The 15,494-nt window shown below is 39.8% G+C and overlaps 1 protein-coding gene across 3 annotated transcripts in view; it reads left to right on the forward strand.

Moving 5' to 3' along the window:
* Window positions 1-13,572, forward strand: part of cadm1b (cell adhesion molecule 1b) — a 191,687-nt gene extending 178,115 nt beyond the window's left edge. For all 3 annotated transcript variants that reach the window (XM_046862774.1, XM_046862777.1, XM_046862776.1), the window contains 2 exons: window positions 11,222-11,347; window positions 11,443-13,572. In XM_046862774.1, coding sequence (XP_046718730.1) covers window positions 11,222-11,347; window positions 11,443-11,561 — 245 coding nt within the window. In that variant the 3' untranslated portion in view covers window positions 11,562-13,572. The remainder of the gene's footprint in view (window positions 1-11,221; window positions 11,348-11,442) is intronic.
* Window positions 13,573-15,494: the final 1,922 nt, after the last annotated feature.

Consider the following 15,494-nt stretch of genomic DNA (forward strand, 5'->3'; position numbering starts at 1 on the left):
TTTGGAACCAGTTAACTGCCCGGTTGGTTCAGTACTGGAGTTCCTTCAGGAGCAGTTCGCCTTAGGGTTGTCTCCTTCCACCCTGAAAGGTTAGGAACCAGAATCAAAAGGGAACCAATCCCCATATGGTTGACACTAAATGCCCTTTAATTATAATTTCACTATTGTTGGGATTCTTTTTAACTGTTCAGTGATGGACACTTGAGTGCAGAATTGTTAATGGCAATTTGTATTTCCAGGCCATTTTTTCAATTGTAAGTATTGACTCATTTTCTATTTTCTTTATAATTCTCTATCATTTAAACCACTGACAGTTGAAGTAAATAACATTTAACCTTTAATTGGGAATATGTTTTCAGAGGTTAGTCTGAAAGAATTGTCTTGGAGCCTCGTTAGTATATTACTAATCAGGATTTCAATTTCTCATTGTGTATATATCTGCCATGCATGTTCTTGTCACAATAGAACCTATCAAGGGATGGCATATATCAAGCAGAAAGTTCACAGTCAGTTTTCAAAGCTAATATGTTGGAAAAGGTAAAAATGGGCAAGCATTAGGATCTGAGAGACTTCTGCAAGAATTGAATTGAGCTTGACTGAGTCAGAGCATCTCCTAGTACACAGAACATTATGGCTACCTGATACTGTGTTGGTTTACCTGATGTCCCTTTTGGTGCCAAAACAGTCCTGACCCATCAAACATTAACAGCATTAACTTCTTCAGCAATTTGAGCTACAGTAGCTCGTCTGTTGGATCGGACCACATAGGCCAGCCTTCGCAAACCACGTGCATCAGTGACTCTTGGCGATGACCTGCCAGTTTACCACTGTTCAACTTCCTTGGACCACTTTTGATAGATACTGAGACTGGGAACATCCCACAGGTGCTGCAGTTTTGGAGATGCTCTTACCCAGTTGTCAAGCCATCACAATTTGTACTTGTCAATCTCTCTCAAATCCTAACGCTTGCCTATTTTTTCTGCTTCTAACACGTCAACTTTAAGGACAAAAATGTTCACTTGCTGCCCAATAAATCCCACCCACTAACAGGTGCTATGATAAAGAGATAATCACCTCACTTCTCGGTATTCATAAGGTTTTGCCTGATTGGTGAATACAGTGGTAACTAGCAACCAAAGTTAAACAGAGCAAGATCAACTTGTGAACCAGATCATGGGTGGCAAAAAATACACTGATGCACATGGACTGTGAATTCTAGACTGGCTGGTTACCAGTGGAGGCAGTGTGATGCTCTAAGTAAAATTCTGCTGGCAAGCCTTAGATGTGTATGGTTCCTTTGACACGTTCCACATACCTAAACATTGTTGCAGACCAAGAACACCCCTTAATGGCTTACATAAAGCGTAATATCAGTGCCTTTTCCTGCATGATTATGCTCCTTGCCAGATTGAAAAATTTGTTTAGGAAAGGTATGAAGAACAAGACAAAAAGTTTAAGGTGTTGACCAAATTCCCCAGATTCTAATCTGCTTAAGCAACTGTGTAGCATGCTAAACAAAAAGGTCTGATACTAGAAAGGTATCTCAGAGGATCTGCTGCTGGCGTCATTGTGCCAGATACTATATTACACCTTTAGAGGTATTGTGCCTTGATAAGTCAGAGCTGTTTTGGTTGTACAATTGAGAAGTACAAAATAAAACAGGTAGTTTTTAGGTAATGGCTGAATGGGTATGCTGTGACAAAAGTCTGCAGAAGCTGCAACATGGAAACTAAACTGGAAATTGTGTGGCAAATATACAAGGGTTTTTAAAACACATGTAAATATTTATTATTACAGCTGCATTGTCTTAGTAACTGTAGAATAGAAAAAAAAAATATCTGGAACTACCTTGTTTTATGGATGTTCCCAAACATCAAATGTGACTATAAATGAATAAAAAGTAGACTTTCATTATTTCCCTGTAAATGCACACCCTATTGTGTTTTATTATCCTCCCAATATAATTTATGGATACTGAAGTGCTGTAGCGTTATTGGTTCAGGCAGAAATAGTCGTTCATCATGTTCAGTATTGAGCTGCCACGATGACTGACAGAAGTGAACAGGATGTAATGAAACTTTAATGGCTTCTGGTACGTCACATGCCGAAAATAGAGGCAGAAAAATATATAGTGTGTGATTTCCTAGATTCCCTGCTGAATTTGCTAAATCTATTACAGTTTAGCTTATTTAAAGTGTTTTTTTAAGATGAGGGTTTTTTTTTTTTTTTTTGCAAGATCTTGTTGTCGTGTTTTGTAAAGGTTGCATTTGGAATTTAGACCTTAGCAGGATGCATGAAACTTGTTGTACAATACAAATGTTCAAAGAAATCCAGGGAGAACCTGTGATAAACGGTGTGATTATAGCCTCTCTTTCATCGACTGTGTGGCATTACGGATTAGCAGTAGCCTCAATCACAGTGTGGAAATGTGGCGGTGTTATATTCACCCACACATTTTGAAAATGTCACCGGTCGTGCAGCAAACAGCGCAGAAAACTGCACATAACGAGAAGTTCTGCAATCGCTGAGTTGAACACTAGTATAGTGATCGAGCTCTCAGGAACCATTAGCAAAATGAATGATCAATTCAGAGACAGCAGGCAGGAGCTCTTTTAAAGAAAAGTTGGTTTGAAAGGCATTGCATTCTCAGAGTCCCCGTGTGCTCGCAGAAAGGTCTTACACTCTTCCAGCGAAAGCTGAAATGCAGCATTGAAAGCTGAAACATTGCATTTGCCAGTTTTACGCTCGTCAAAGTTCAAGTACATCTTTTCAGAGTTTTTTTTACCTTTCACAGCCAGAGGATTATTATTGTATGGATTCACGTTTGCATGTTTGACTTTAAAGGCTTCAGGGCCTCTTGAGAAAACCTTGTGCATTGGCTTGACCTTAAGAAACCCTGTTTGTGTGTTTTCTCAGGGTTCTCAGGTTTCCTCCTATCTCCCACAAACATACTATAAAATGCCACTGTGTGTGTGTGTGTGTGTGTGTGGTGGCTTGGAATAGACCATTAAGACCAATAATGAATGAACAAAGGGGGAGCATTACACTTTGTTTGTTGCATGATTTAAGCTAATATATTGGATAAACACTAAATTATTTATTCAGTGTTATTTTCATTTGGGGAAACTTTTACATTAACTTCACTACATTTTAAAAGTCAAATATCTTACTATTTACTCAACTACATTTTGGAAAATCAGTCATTCCTTTTTATTTATGAGTGGATGAAAACATAACTGGTGAAGCATGCAGCAAAAGACACCAATCAGGGTAGATGTGTTTTAAACTTCTTTTGATTGTCGCTTGGTGATATCTACTTAAAAAAATCAGCTCAACAGTAAGCAGACCATTTTGAGAGTAATAAATGATTTAGGAAACTGACTATGATTTGCCACAGCACCCTTGGCCTTATTTGCATGATTTTTTTTAAGTAGTTGAAAATCAGTTTTAGGCACATGATAATTTTAATAGATTTCATGTTTGACTTATTAATATCATTCTATTAATAGATTAGTGTGCTAAGAGTAACAGAGTATTTTAACAAAAATTATAATAGGACATTATAGCCATAATAAATCATAATAAATCATCATCAAGTGAAAGTTTAAAAGTAGCACTTTTACTTTTACTGAAGTAATAATTTACCTACTGTGTCTCTACTTTAACTCAAGTACATTGTACTTTGTCCACCACTGTTTACGGATATATTATTGTTATGCATCGAGCACATGAAGCATTTGCAGTAACGAATTGTTACAAGTGCATTGCAACAAGTTGCAACATTAACGGCACCACAGACGTTTTGACGTTTGTTTACAATGGTGTCTGATTACAAACCCAATTGAAGCAAAATGGGCTTTTGTCATGTATACATTACAGCACAGTAAAATTATATCTTTGCATATACCAGCTGGAGTCAAGGCCAACCATGATGCGGTAACCCCCGGGGCTGAGAGGGTTAAGGGGATTGCTGAAGGGTCAGGGAGTGACAGCTTGGTAGTACTGGTGCTTGAACAAACATTTTCATTAGTAACCCAGAGCCTTAACCTTTAATCCACCACTGGCCATGTGTAGTCTTATTTCCATTTTACAGCAACTTTGGTCAATGTCTGACATTCACAGTGTAAAGTAAATAACACTCAGCTAGCAAGATTTTACACATCTTAAACAAGACAAATGGATTTTTGCACAATGTATTTTAAACCAACTCCTTACCCCTTGACATGCAAATAGCAAAGGCGAGATTCTAACTTTGTCAGGCAGAATTTAGGCAGAAGAGACAGTTGCAGTTGTTGTATGCAAACATTTGAAAATTGATAGCTAACACAACAGAGTTATCAAGAAGAAAAAGAAAGAAAATACAAAACCAAATCAGGAGCCTGGTAAAATCAAACATAAAAGAAGGCTTAATACATTACGCTATAACCAACACTGAGCAGCACTTCATGTCACATTTAAGTGAGTTCATATTTATAGGTCATTCAAGCAACTGAAACTAAGTGGATGTAATCAGTCTTCAGGACCCTTAAACATAATCATGAGTGCGGGTTTTGGGATGTGTCGTCCTTGGCAGCCATATTTGCAGGCCATGATGATGTTGCTTAGGAAATAGCATTGATTTTTCTGTATTGAGATATAAATGTACATAGATATGTTTCTACATTGTTTTTTCTAAATGAATTTGTGTTACGGCTTAAGGCCAATGTATGTTAGAAAGATTTGGCAACCCTCCTGTTTTATCCACGTTTGGGATTGGCACTCTGCAACCCCCAGTGTTTTGGTTGGTTTCCCGTCTGGGATCCTTAGCTACTATAACATCAGGGAGCATGGTCTTTGACTCGAACACCATAATGCCCAGTTATTTCTCCATATTTATGTATAGCTGATGTAATATAATTAATGTTTCCTTTACCTTTAAGTGTGCATGCATTAGGGTAAGAACCTGATATGTCAGATATTCCTGGTCCTATCTTGATTGGCACTTTATCCAAGGGAAAGAACAATGCATTTGCTCTACCCCTTTCAGTATGCTGTCTCTAGTCATACAGCACCTACTTATTCCAGAAATTCTGCTTTGCTAACGTTGTATTAATTTCTAAAGCAAACAAGGCCAAACTGCGCTTATTTTCCCCTAGATTCACTCCAGGGCTGCCCTTGCCCTGAGGGCACTGCACTGGCTGCAAGGAGAGCAGATGGGCACTGAGCTCTGACACTGGCCATTTCCAATCTGTCCTCAGCTACTGTAATGACACTGGCCACACTTTAATTAGTGACTCCAGCAGCGATGCAGAATGGGAGCAGTAAAGCATGATTTGCTGGCCTTCAGAGCATTGCTTACCAACGATTTTAACCAGCTGCAAATCTACACACAATTCGCTTGCCTATAAATCCACTTTCTGTCTTGTGTGCTGTTTTAATGCATAGTAAACATTTAACTGAGTCATTGCTGTGTTGCCACAGCGGCTGAGGTACATGAAGTCCAGTAGCTCATTATCACATATCAAAGAAAGCAGATCCTGTGGAGTTTTTCCTTGCGGCAAAACAGAAGGATATCAGAGTGAGATACTGTAGAGAGAGAGAGAGAGAGACCTGATAACCCGTATAACATGACTCGATCTATTATGTATGTAATTTATTTTCTTCTTTATGACATTTCATTAAAGCCTACTGTTACTGTTATATCCAGGCATTTGATCGAAGCACACCTTCTTTTAATCAGCAAGGCCAAATTCCTCACTGGCTCGGCTGAATTGTCTGCACCCTAAGACAGCTAATTTATCTGGGGATGTCGGGCAGAAGCAGTGAGGGTACAGAGATTAGTTTGAGTTAGGGAAGAGTTAGCGCTGCTGAACAGAATGCATCATGACAGTGCTCTCATCTCTATTCCTGATCCCATGCTAATTAACACCATGATCTGGATTCCAGAAGCACAAGGACCATGTGATGCTTCCCTGGTAGTATGTGACGCATCGCAGGGCATGCATGATCGAGGCTAATGCCAAACAAAAACCTGGAGGCCTTTCCTCTATTTGGCTGCTCCACAAAAACATACACCAAATGATATACAAATGATAATCTTAATGCTCAGAATGATTTCTTATTGGTATTGTTTCTTCTTATAACTCCAAACCGTGTCTCTGTGGATTTTATTCTGACACGTGTTGAGGCTGGTGGCACTTTTACTCTTGACTTTAAGGCCTGACTGAACATGCCCTTTAAAATAATACTGCTTTATATTCCCCATGAAACACTGCTGTCTTAAACTAAGCAGTACATGTACACTAAGCATAATGTGAATAGCTACAAAAGAAGAATGAAAAAAGCATTCAGATGTCCATATTTTGTTCAAATTGTCAAAACCAATGTCTTTAGTCAGTGTCTATTGATGAAATATTACTTAAACCCATGTGTTTAAAAATGTGTTTTCATTTTCTTTGTAAAATACAGGTCCCTGGGGTATAAACACTGGAATAATTCAGTAAAAAGTATTTTTTCTTCATGTACATTATAGTACATTACTTTTAAAGTAAATATGCATCCACAGTTTTAGTTTATTTACATTAAATTACAAATTATTGTATACATACATACACTTTGATCGCAATACAATGCATAAAGCCATGCAGATAACAGTTAACAGACCCATGTGATAATAGAATGTGTGTGTGTGTGTGTGTGTGTGTGTGTGTGTGTGTGTGTGTGTGTGTGTGTGTGTGTGTGTGTGTGCGCTGCCCTTAGTCACAAAAGGAATGTTTATAACTGCAAATACAGGAGCCGGTTTACCTGTAACTTTAGCAATGGATTGGTTGTTGGTGCAAGATGTTTCATTCAGAGAATGAAATCTCTTAGAATTTCCATACATAGATTAAAGTTGATCAAATAAGCACTTGTATATAAGGCAGTTGTGCAGTCAAAATGCTTTGTTGAATAGTCAGAAGAGAATGGCCAGACTGGTTCAAGCTTACAAGAAATATAGCATTAACATAAACTAATCATGTTTTACAAGTGTGGTGAGCAAGAATGAATTTCACAATAGATACTGTGTGATATTTATTTCTATTACGTAATTAATTGTAATTAAAAGCATTTATTTTAAACATAACTATAAAAATGCATTTAAGAAAAGCACAATTGGAATAAAATTAAATAAAAAAATGAAAAATGAGGTGCAATAATCTTGGACCTGCCGTGGGGCGAATTAAAAAAAAAAAAAAGCTTGGACATGAAAGATAAAACTCTCCAGTATGTGAGAAACTTAAAATGCAATGCAATTTTGCTGCCAACATTTAATACATTTCCCCTTTTGTATGCATGAATACAAAAGTAGTATTTCTAAAATGTTTTGCTTTTTTGATTTTTGTGAATGGGGTCAGCCTCAAAATATAAGTGGTGCCTTTTTGGTTTGATGAGTGTCCCTGTACACACACCCGTTGCACCTGATGCAGATTGTCAAATCCTCTCCCCTTTATTAAGTTTAGTTGCTTGGATACCAGTTGCTTTTTTTTCCCCAAAGTAGAGGACTGACTGCTTAAGCCAAGTGTGAAATAAATTTCATGGTCAAAAGCTGTGGTTATAACTACAGTAGATTCAGGTTTGAGACTTCAGCAACAAGTGAACTCTAATTAGCAAGAACATGAAAAAAAACTGTGGAAAAAAACCTTACAGACATATTATGGTTTTATAGGGAGAAAATTATGTCAGATGGCCAAAAGCCCAGAGGAAATACAGTAACCACCAGGCTTTATGTCAATGTGAGAATGTATATCATAGTATATGCTGATTTTGGCATAGCATTATGTACACTATATGAAAAAGTACTGGGACAGTTGACATTTCCAGCCATATGTGGTTCTTCTCCAAACTGTTTTCACAAAGTCGGAAGCACACATTTTGTAGGATGTCTTTGATGGGGTAGCATTTAGTTCCCTGAGGGATCGAGAAACTGCGTCAGCAACTTTTCCGTTTTGTCCAAGCTCTGAATCACGTGTTTAATCAGTCCAATGGAAAGCGCTGCATCACCGGCATGGTGACATTATGACCAGAAAGCTATGAAAGCGCATGGAGTGAAGCTGGCACTAGCTTCTGAAAAGGGGGGAAGTTCTGCAGGGATGCCAGGGTGTAGCCTGGAGACACAGCGGTTTGTTCCCTCAAGGAACCATGGTTACATACGTAACCTGGAGACATTCTGCATAGGCAGCAATATTGCATCACCATTTTATTTGTCTATTTAATACTAATGGTTCTTCTATTTTGTGAGATGATACTGTAATTGTATTTGTTAATTGAAGATACCTTTTTAAAAGATTGCTTTACTTTTAGGAACTTAAGCTGCGTCAACAATGCTTTGGGAACTAGTGTCTAATACCACCAGACTGACTAGTCCCTGCCTAGTGTGGAAGAGCACAGCTAGGTTGATGGTGAAAGAAGCCAGGAGAAATGGCAGACACATAGACTTTTAGGGTGGAAGGAGCCAACCCTTTAGCGAACTGTTCCTAAAGGAATTCCAGTACTAACCCAACCAGGAAGTTAGCTGGATCCAATTGGTACCAGTTGCACCATGACATGAACAGGCGCCATTAACAGTGTATGACCTACTCATGATGGGAGCTCTGGATTGGAGAAAGGTCTCTACCACAGTCTCCACAGGTCTGGGTGGGGGTGGACCATTGTGCCCCCTGCCTGAGAGAGGAGATCTCTCCTGAGAGAAATTTCCGAGGGAGGGTGTTCAAGAAGTGCTGTCAGGTCCACAAACCATGGTTTGCCCGACCACCGTGGGGCAACCAGGAGGAGACGGACTCAGTTTTGGCGAACTCTCTCCAGAACTCCTGGGAGTAGCAAAGCAGGAGGGCCACACCAGCGCCATGGCATCCAGCCCTAGAGGGGCTGGGGGTGTAAGGGAGAGCCAGAGGGGACAGTGCGACGTCTCTTTGCAAACAGGTCCAACTGGGCGCTGTAAAATTTCTTCCAGATCTGTTCCACCCTCAGCCCTTGCCCCAAAAAGCATCTCCTCCCTTGTTCAGATGGCCCTGTCCCTTGCTCAGATGACTCTGTCTACAGTATGCAGGACCCACAAATACACGTCTGGCAGAGCTTCCCAGGCTGCCAGGTAGTTTCTTAAGGCTATCAATCTCTTGAGACTAACCTCTGGTGAGCCTACGCCCTGGTGCAGCTCTAGGGGCCTATTGAGAGGCAACAAATTCTCCAGGTTCACTACAGTACCGGGCGGAACCCAAGGAGGGTGCTCGCTGAAGCTAGCCATGCCCTAAAACACTGAGCATGGCAGGGTTAATGAAGCAGCTCCCTGAGGGTGCCGGGGCGGGGTGGGCATCTTATAATGAGGTGAACTCCGCAGAATATCTCGAGTCAGGATTTCTTGGCCGAAGCCCTCTTATTGAAAATGACAGTCCTCAGATCTTCAGCCCAGAGTGTCACACAGGATCCCTAATAGGGGATGTTAAACCTGTTAAACCTGTTTCTGAACCTCCCAGTCTTGAAAGGTGCTGGTTTGATCTTGAAACTGCACCCCTCTGTATTCACAGAGTCACCGAATAGGCCATTCTGCACTAGAAGGGCATCCAGCAGGACAGCCCTATCCCTGTCAGAGAGATCCGACAGGGTGAGCCATCGGTGCCTTTTAGCAGACACAAGGGCGGCCATAGACCGGCCAACGGCCCCAGCAGTCTCCTTAGTGGCCCTCAGAGCCAGATGCGTTGCACGGCGGAGCTCCTGGACCACCCTGGCCACCCAAGATGTTCCCCCACATCCAGCTCTCGTAGCAGGTCAGCCTGATAGTTATGCAACATTGACATGGCACGCAGGCATGCTGCGGCTTGACCTGGTGAGGCGTAAGCCTTGCCCACCAGCGCCAACGTATTTTAAAGGGGCTTGGTGGGCAGCGTCGTTGTTTTCAGGGACGATAAGGCACCCGGGGAGAGATACCTGGCAACCCGGGCACCAACCCATAACCACACACTTTCAGTCCAACAATGAGTAGAGAGAAACTCTAGAACTTAAGAGGCAGACAGAAAATGGCTTAGCCTAGAACCTGGACATTTCAGTGTGCAGATCCAAAAAGAAGGGCAGACCCCGAAGCAGAGGTTGTGATGCAGGTTGCAAAAAGTGCTCGTCCAGCTTGCTGGACAAGCAAACTTTCAGCACATCGGCTGGCCAATCTATACCCAGGTTGGCTATGGCACGGGTCACAACCTCCAGTAGCTCCTTGTTACAAACAGGTTTACAGAACTTACACTGCCCCCCCTCCTCAGAGGAAGAGAGGCGGAGCTGAATGCTCTTGTCACAATAGCATGCTATGCTCCCATGCAAGCCACACACGGGCTGTGTGTATAAACCCCAGGGGGCAGGGAGGAACACACAGCCAGAATGTGTGCTAAGTTTACTTGCTTGCTTATTAATATTTTTTCCCTATTTTTTAGGACATTTACCACTTATCATTCAGACAAACACACATAGAGCACCTAATGAACAAACAGAAGCTAGCTCCGGCTTCACTCCATGTGCTTTAATAGCTTCACTGGTTGTGACATCACCCCGCCGGCGATGCCGCGCTTTCCATTAGACTGATTACACACGTGATTCAGATCGTGGACAATGCAGAAGCATTCCCAAAGCATTGTTGATGCAGCTCCAGTTACTGAAAGGAGAACTAACAAGCAACAGAAGATAAAGCTGCTGTGCAAAGTGTACTTGGTAACTGTCATTGTCGGTTAAAATATAGTGGATTAAAAAGTACATATATTGAATGTAGTTAAGTAGAGAGTAAAAGTTGCTTATATATTTGATAATCAGTAAAACTAAAAAGTAGCCAAAGAATTACTTAAGTACGGTAACGAAGTACATTTACTCAAATAATTTTCACCACTGCTTTAATAACACCCTTTTGGCTGAATTAGCACAAATCTCCACAAGCACACTCCAAAATCTAGTGGAACGTTTTCCCAGAAGATGTAGTGGAGGTTTTTATAACAGCAAATCGGCCCTAGATGTGGAATGGTATGTTAAAAATTTTGTCCATATCGTGTATATTTCAGATTTTACTGACAGGGAAAAAGACAAATCAAACTTATTTCTCTGTGTTACTTGAATATAAATCTTTCTTTCTACCACCTGTTTGATGAGTGCAGCTCTTAACCCTGTAGTTGAAAGCATTCAAATAAGCAAAACAGGCCACATTCGGATTTATTCGTGCTTTCTTATTTTTCAGATTCGAGAGCAGATGCGGCAGCACAGAAAATAGATCACGCTGTCATCGGCGGAGTCGTCGCTGTAGTCGTATTCGCCATGCTCTGTTTGCTCATCGTCCTGGGGCGCTACTTTGCCAGACATAAAGGTAGATCATGCGAACGATTTTTGTTTGCAAACTTTTTATTGGCATTTCCCTATATGCAGAGCCTCTCAAAATACTTTCCCATATCTCTGTCACAGGAACTTATTTTACGCACGAGGCCAAAGGAGCAGACGATGCAGCGGATGCCGATACAGCCATCATCAACGCCGAGGGAGGGCAAACCAACACGGATGACAAGAAGGAATATTATATCTAACTCTGACTTTGTTAGCATCTCTCCTGTATCTCTGCTGGACGAGAAGCAAAAGTTCTGTCTGGTTTGGAAGGAAAGGGGGAGGGAGTGGGGGAGGAAAGGGGTGGGCAAGTGAGGCTGTGTGGGGGTTTATAGTTATCAGACTGGATTTAGTGATTTAACCAACAGGAGAGAAAAGAAAGCAAGAGCATCTCTGCCATCGAGACTGAAGAGGTGTAGGATGGAGGAACTCAAACAGAGCTCACGTTTTTGGTTTTCTTTGTTTTTGTTTTTATTTTATTTTACAAAAAAAAAAAAAAAAAAAGCTTCACTATCCGACACCTCCCAACAACTCCTGCTGGTGCAAATTTTGTTCATTTTTTTAATTTTTTTTAAACATTTGTGAAAAAAGAAAAAATATATATTTGTGCCTTGTTCTATTTATTTTTTAAAGCACCTACTTCTTGTTCCTGCACCCACGACTTGCCAGCATACTGCTGGCTGTCTTAGCGGGCCCAATCAGACCACGTTTCTCTGACGCCCGCACACCCAACACATACTCCAGCACTCACGCTGTTCCGCCAGCCAAGCAGAACAAACGGCATTCGTGCTAATACAAATGACGACATTCAGCCACACGAGAACTGTTTACATCTTTTTAATGGGTCGGTTCCAAGCGATTTATCAGTTGTTCATTTTCTCCACCCGACCCCCCACCCCACCCCAAAACCCCTACCTACATGTTAGGTTTTAAGGTGTGTGACATTGCTTGTGACAGATCCCAAGCTGAAACCTGTTGCAGCTCTTTTTGTGCTCTTACATTATTTAATAGCTCTTCTGTATGTACCGATAACTTGCTTGTGCTAGTATTCATTTATTTCCGCCGTGTCGTAAATGCCCACAGAGTGGTTTAATGATAATTGCAATTGTGCATTAAAAATGAATGTCAAAGCAAATAGTGAACTAGCCATGGGTACAGAGGCTCTATAATGCCGGGGAAGCCCCTTATAGTGAAAGACATGCCGAGGTGCCAATATTGCTTTAAAAAATAAAATTAGCAGGCAGAAAATAAATTTTAACATCTCAAGTGAATGTTCATGTTCCCAGTGTACATCAGATGGCAGGATAATATTTAGATGTGTGCCAAGCAATCATGGCCTTCTGTGGGGCAACACAAAGCATCCACCATGTTGTCTGGAAATCTTGATTCCAATTCTGACTATGGCACAACCATCTGTCACTAGGAATCCAAGACATAAAATATGGCTGTGTTCTCTGGGTGGGAGGGATGGCATACTCTCTTTCCCTTGTCAATCGAAGTGGCACTACCCAATCATGTGCATCTCTGAGCTCATTACGTGGAAGAGTTTCAAGCGGTTCAGAATGCCACAATAGGTTAGCTTCACATGTCACATGTTTTAGCTTGAATCCTTTACAATACAATTGCTAGCTGTTGTATAATAGGAAGATGGGAATTGGCTGGACCAAATTAGAAAGAAAATAGGATGAAAAAAATAGCCCTGTGTGATCTAACTAATAAGCAGCTATTTCATTGTTGTTTTTTCCAGATATAAAAGACCACCATCTTGATTTCTGTTGGCCAACACAGTCGAGGTTTGCAAATTTACAATACAAAGTTCACACAGATAAAGTCAGCATGAGGAGAAAGTAACATTGTGCCTGTCTCAGGTGAAGTCTTTCATGTTTCACATCCTTTCCCCTTTGGTAAACTGACCTTTTCGTCCGCTGATTTTTTTTTATTCTCGTGTGGTCTGACCATTGCTTTATCTGAAAAAGCAGCAAAGCATCGTTTTCAGGTAGCTCTCATATCACTGCAGTGAGAGGTCAAAAATGCTCTGATTACACTGCAAATGTTGGCACCTCTGGACATGCTTCAGACTACAAAGTGGCTCTATTTGATTGCCCACATGTTGGCACCTGGTCTCAGTGCTGGAAACTGGTTATTGCTAGTGGGTCAGCTAATATGTGCTCTCTATGAACAAATATACATGATAAATTAAAAATTCTGTCTGTACTTTCTGAGCCGTTTGACATTTGTGTATGTATACTCTTTTTCTTTAACTTTTTATGTACCTTTTTGGGTTTTTCTTGTGTTCATTGTATTACTGTGGAGTCATATATATATATATATATATATATATATATATATATATATATATATATATATATATATATATATATATATATATATATATATATGTTTTATTTTTCTTTATTAATGGTGTTGTATATGGTCCAGGAAGCAATTAGTGTGTAGTATAGAATATGCACCAATCAGCTATTACACTAAAACCAGATGAGACAGATAAAGATGAGGATGAGACAGAATAAAATTTATTATCTCATTACAATTATGACCTGTCAAGGGGTGCGATATATTAAGCAGCATGTAAACAGTCAATTCCTAGAAGCTGATAGAGTAGAAACAAGGAAAATGGGAAAAATCTAAAGATTTGTATGTACCTACCAAAAGTGCTCCAAGAAAGGATTGCCATCTAACCAACGGTTGGTTCATGGATGCCCAAGGTGCACTGATGCAAAGGTTAGTGTGCCTATTCTGAACCAACAGAAAGGCTACAGTAGCACAAATTGCAACAAAATAAAAACTGCAGACCAGCTGGAGTGACCACGCTGATCCATGTCCATCACCAGAAACACCTACAGTGATAATGCCTACTGCAACACTTCAAAAATAATTCCAGAATGCTTTAAACTTTATATTCCTCAGATCTGAATGAGTACATTAGCAGTGTGGACTGACATATTATGGCGCATATTAAACATGGTTAGAACAGGTTAGAAAACCTACTGATCTGTGCTGGTGTCTTCAGGAAGCATCCAAATTCGCAGCATCAGCCCCACTCTCAGAGTCACTTCCATCACTAGCATCAATGTTGAGTTTATCTTAAAAGCAGATGCAAAAATTAATACTACTGTATGTTTCGTTTGTAACTAAAAGCTCATCGATTTGAATAATCATAACATTAAAGATTTTCACCAATTTATCTTGATGCCTTAATACTAGCCTAATTCTACACAGGACATATCAAGGACTCAATTTTACAATTTAAATGCATACCTTTAATTTCAAAGCTGAGGTGATAAAATAACAAGGTTTTTGTATATTCTACTGAACAGTAATATGATATACAAATTATCAATATAAACCTTTGTCATATTTTCTTTTGTTCAAGAACTGTTTTTGTTATTGTAAGATACTGTTCAGTACATATTTAAAAACATAACCAAAACAAATACTCAGTTTATAATTATTTAACAGAATTTCTTATGACAAAAATAATGTCTATCAGGCAACCTTACTTTTTTGTCTTTTCACAAAGTTCTTTTGAATCCTGTTTCTTAGGCTTAGATTGGCCCTTTACAATGGTAATCTAAAATAGACAAAACTAAATGCTTTTATATGGACCTGTCCAGGGATATTTTAATGGCTATTACCTCCCTTTAGGCTGGACACAAACCAATTAGATTCTCAAAGCATTTTTGATTTTAAACATACATTTAGCTTCACTAACGTTTCAAATTTACGCTCGCATTCCACTGACTATCTGATGTACAGACAGCAGTAAAATATTGGAGTTATTCCAAAAATCAGACAATGTAAGCCTGGCTGTAGCATCTTCTTAACCAGGTTAACACATTTGGACTATCATTTGGACATAATTAACAATATATAAATATTTTTTTACTTTTCATAATCTTTTGGCTCTCTATTAATTTGCACCCATATAATTGACACCCAGCAATATAATAATACGCATGATGCATTAACTATAATCTATTTGGGTCACTTTTGTTCTCATGATATACAATCACCCAGGTCACATCTGCTATGTGGTGCTTCTGTAACAAACCCTTACCTCTGAGGGATAAGGAAGTACAATAGTCAGTAAGTCTACATCTATAAGATGCAAATTT

The sequence above is a fragment of the Silurus meridionalis genome, chromosome 12 (genome assembly GCF_014805685.1).
Source record: "Silurus meridionalis isolate SWU-2019-XX chromosome 12, ASM1480568v1, whole genome shotgun sequence".
Classification (NCBI taxonomy): Eukaryota; Metazoa; Chordata; class Actinopteri; order Siluriformes; family Siluridae; genus Silurus; species Silurus meridionalis.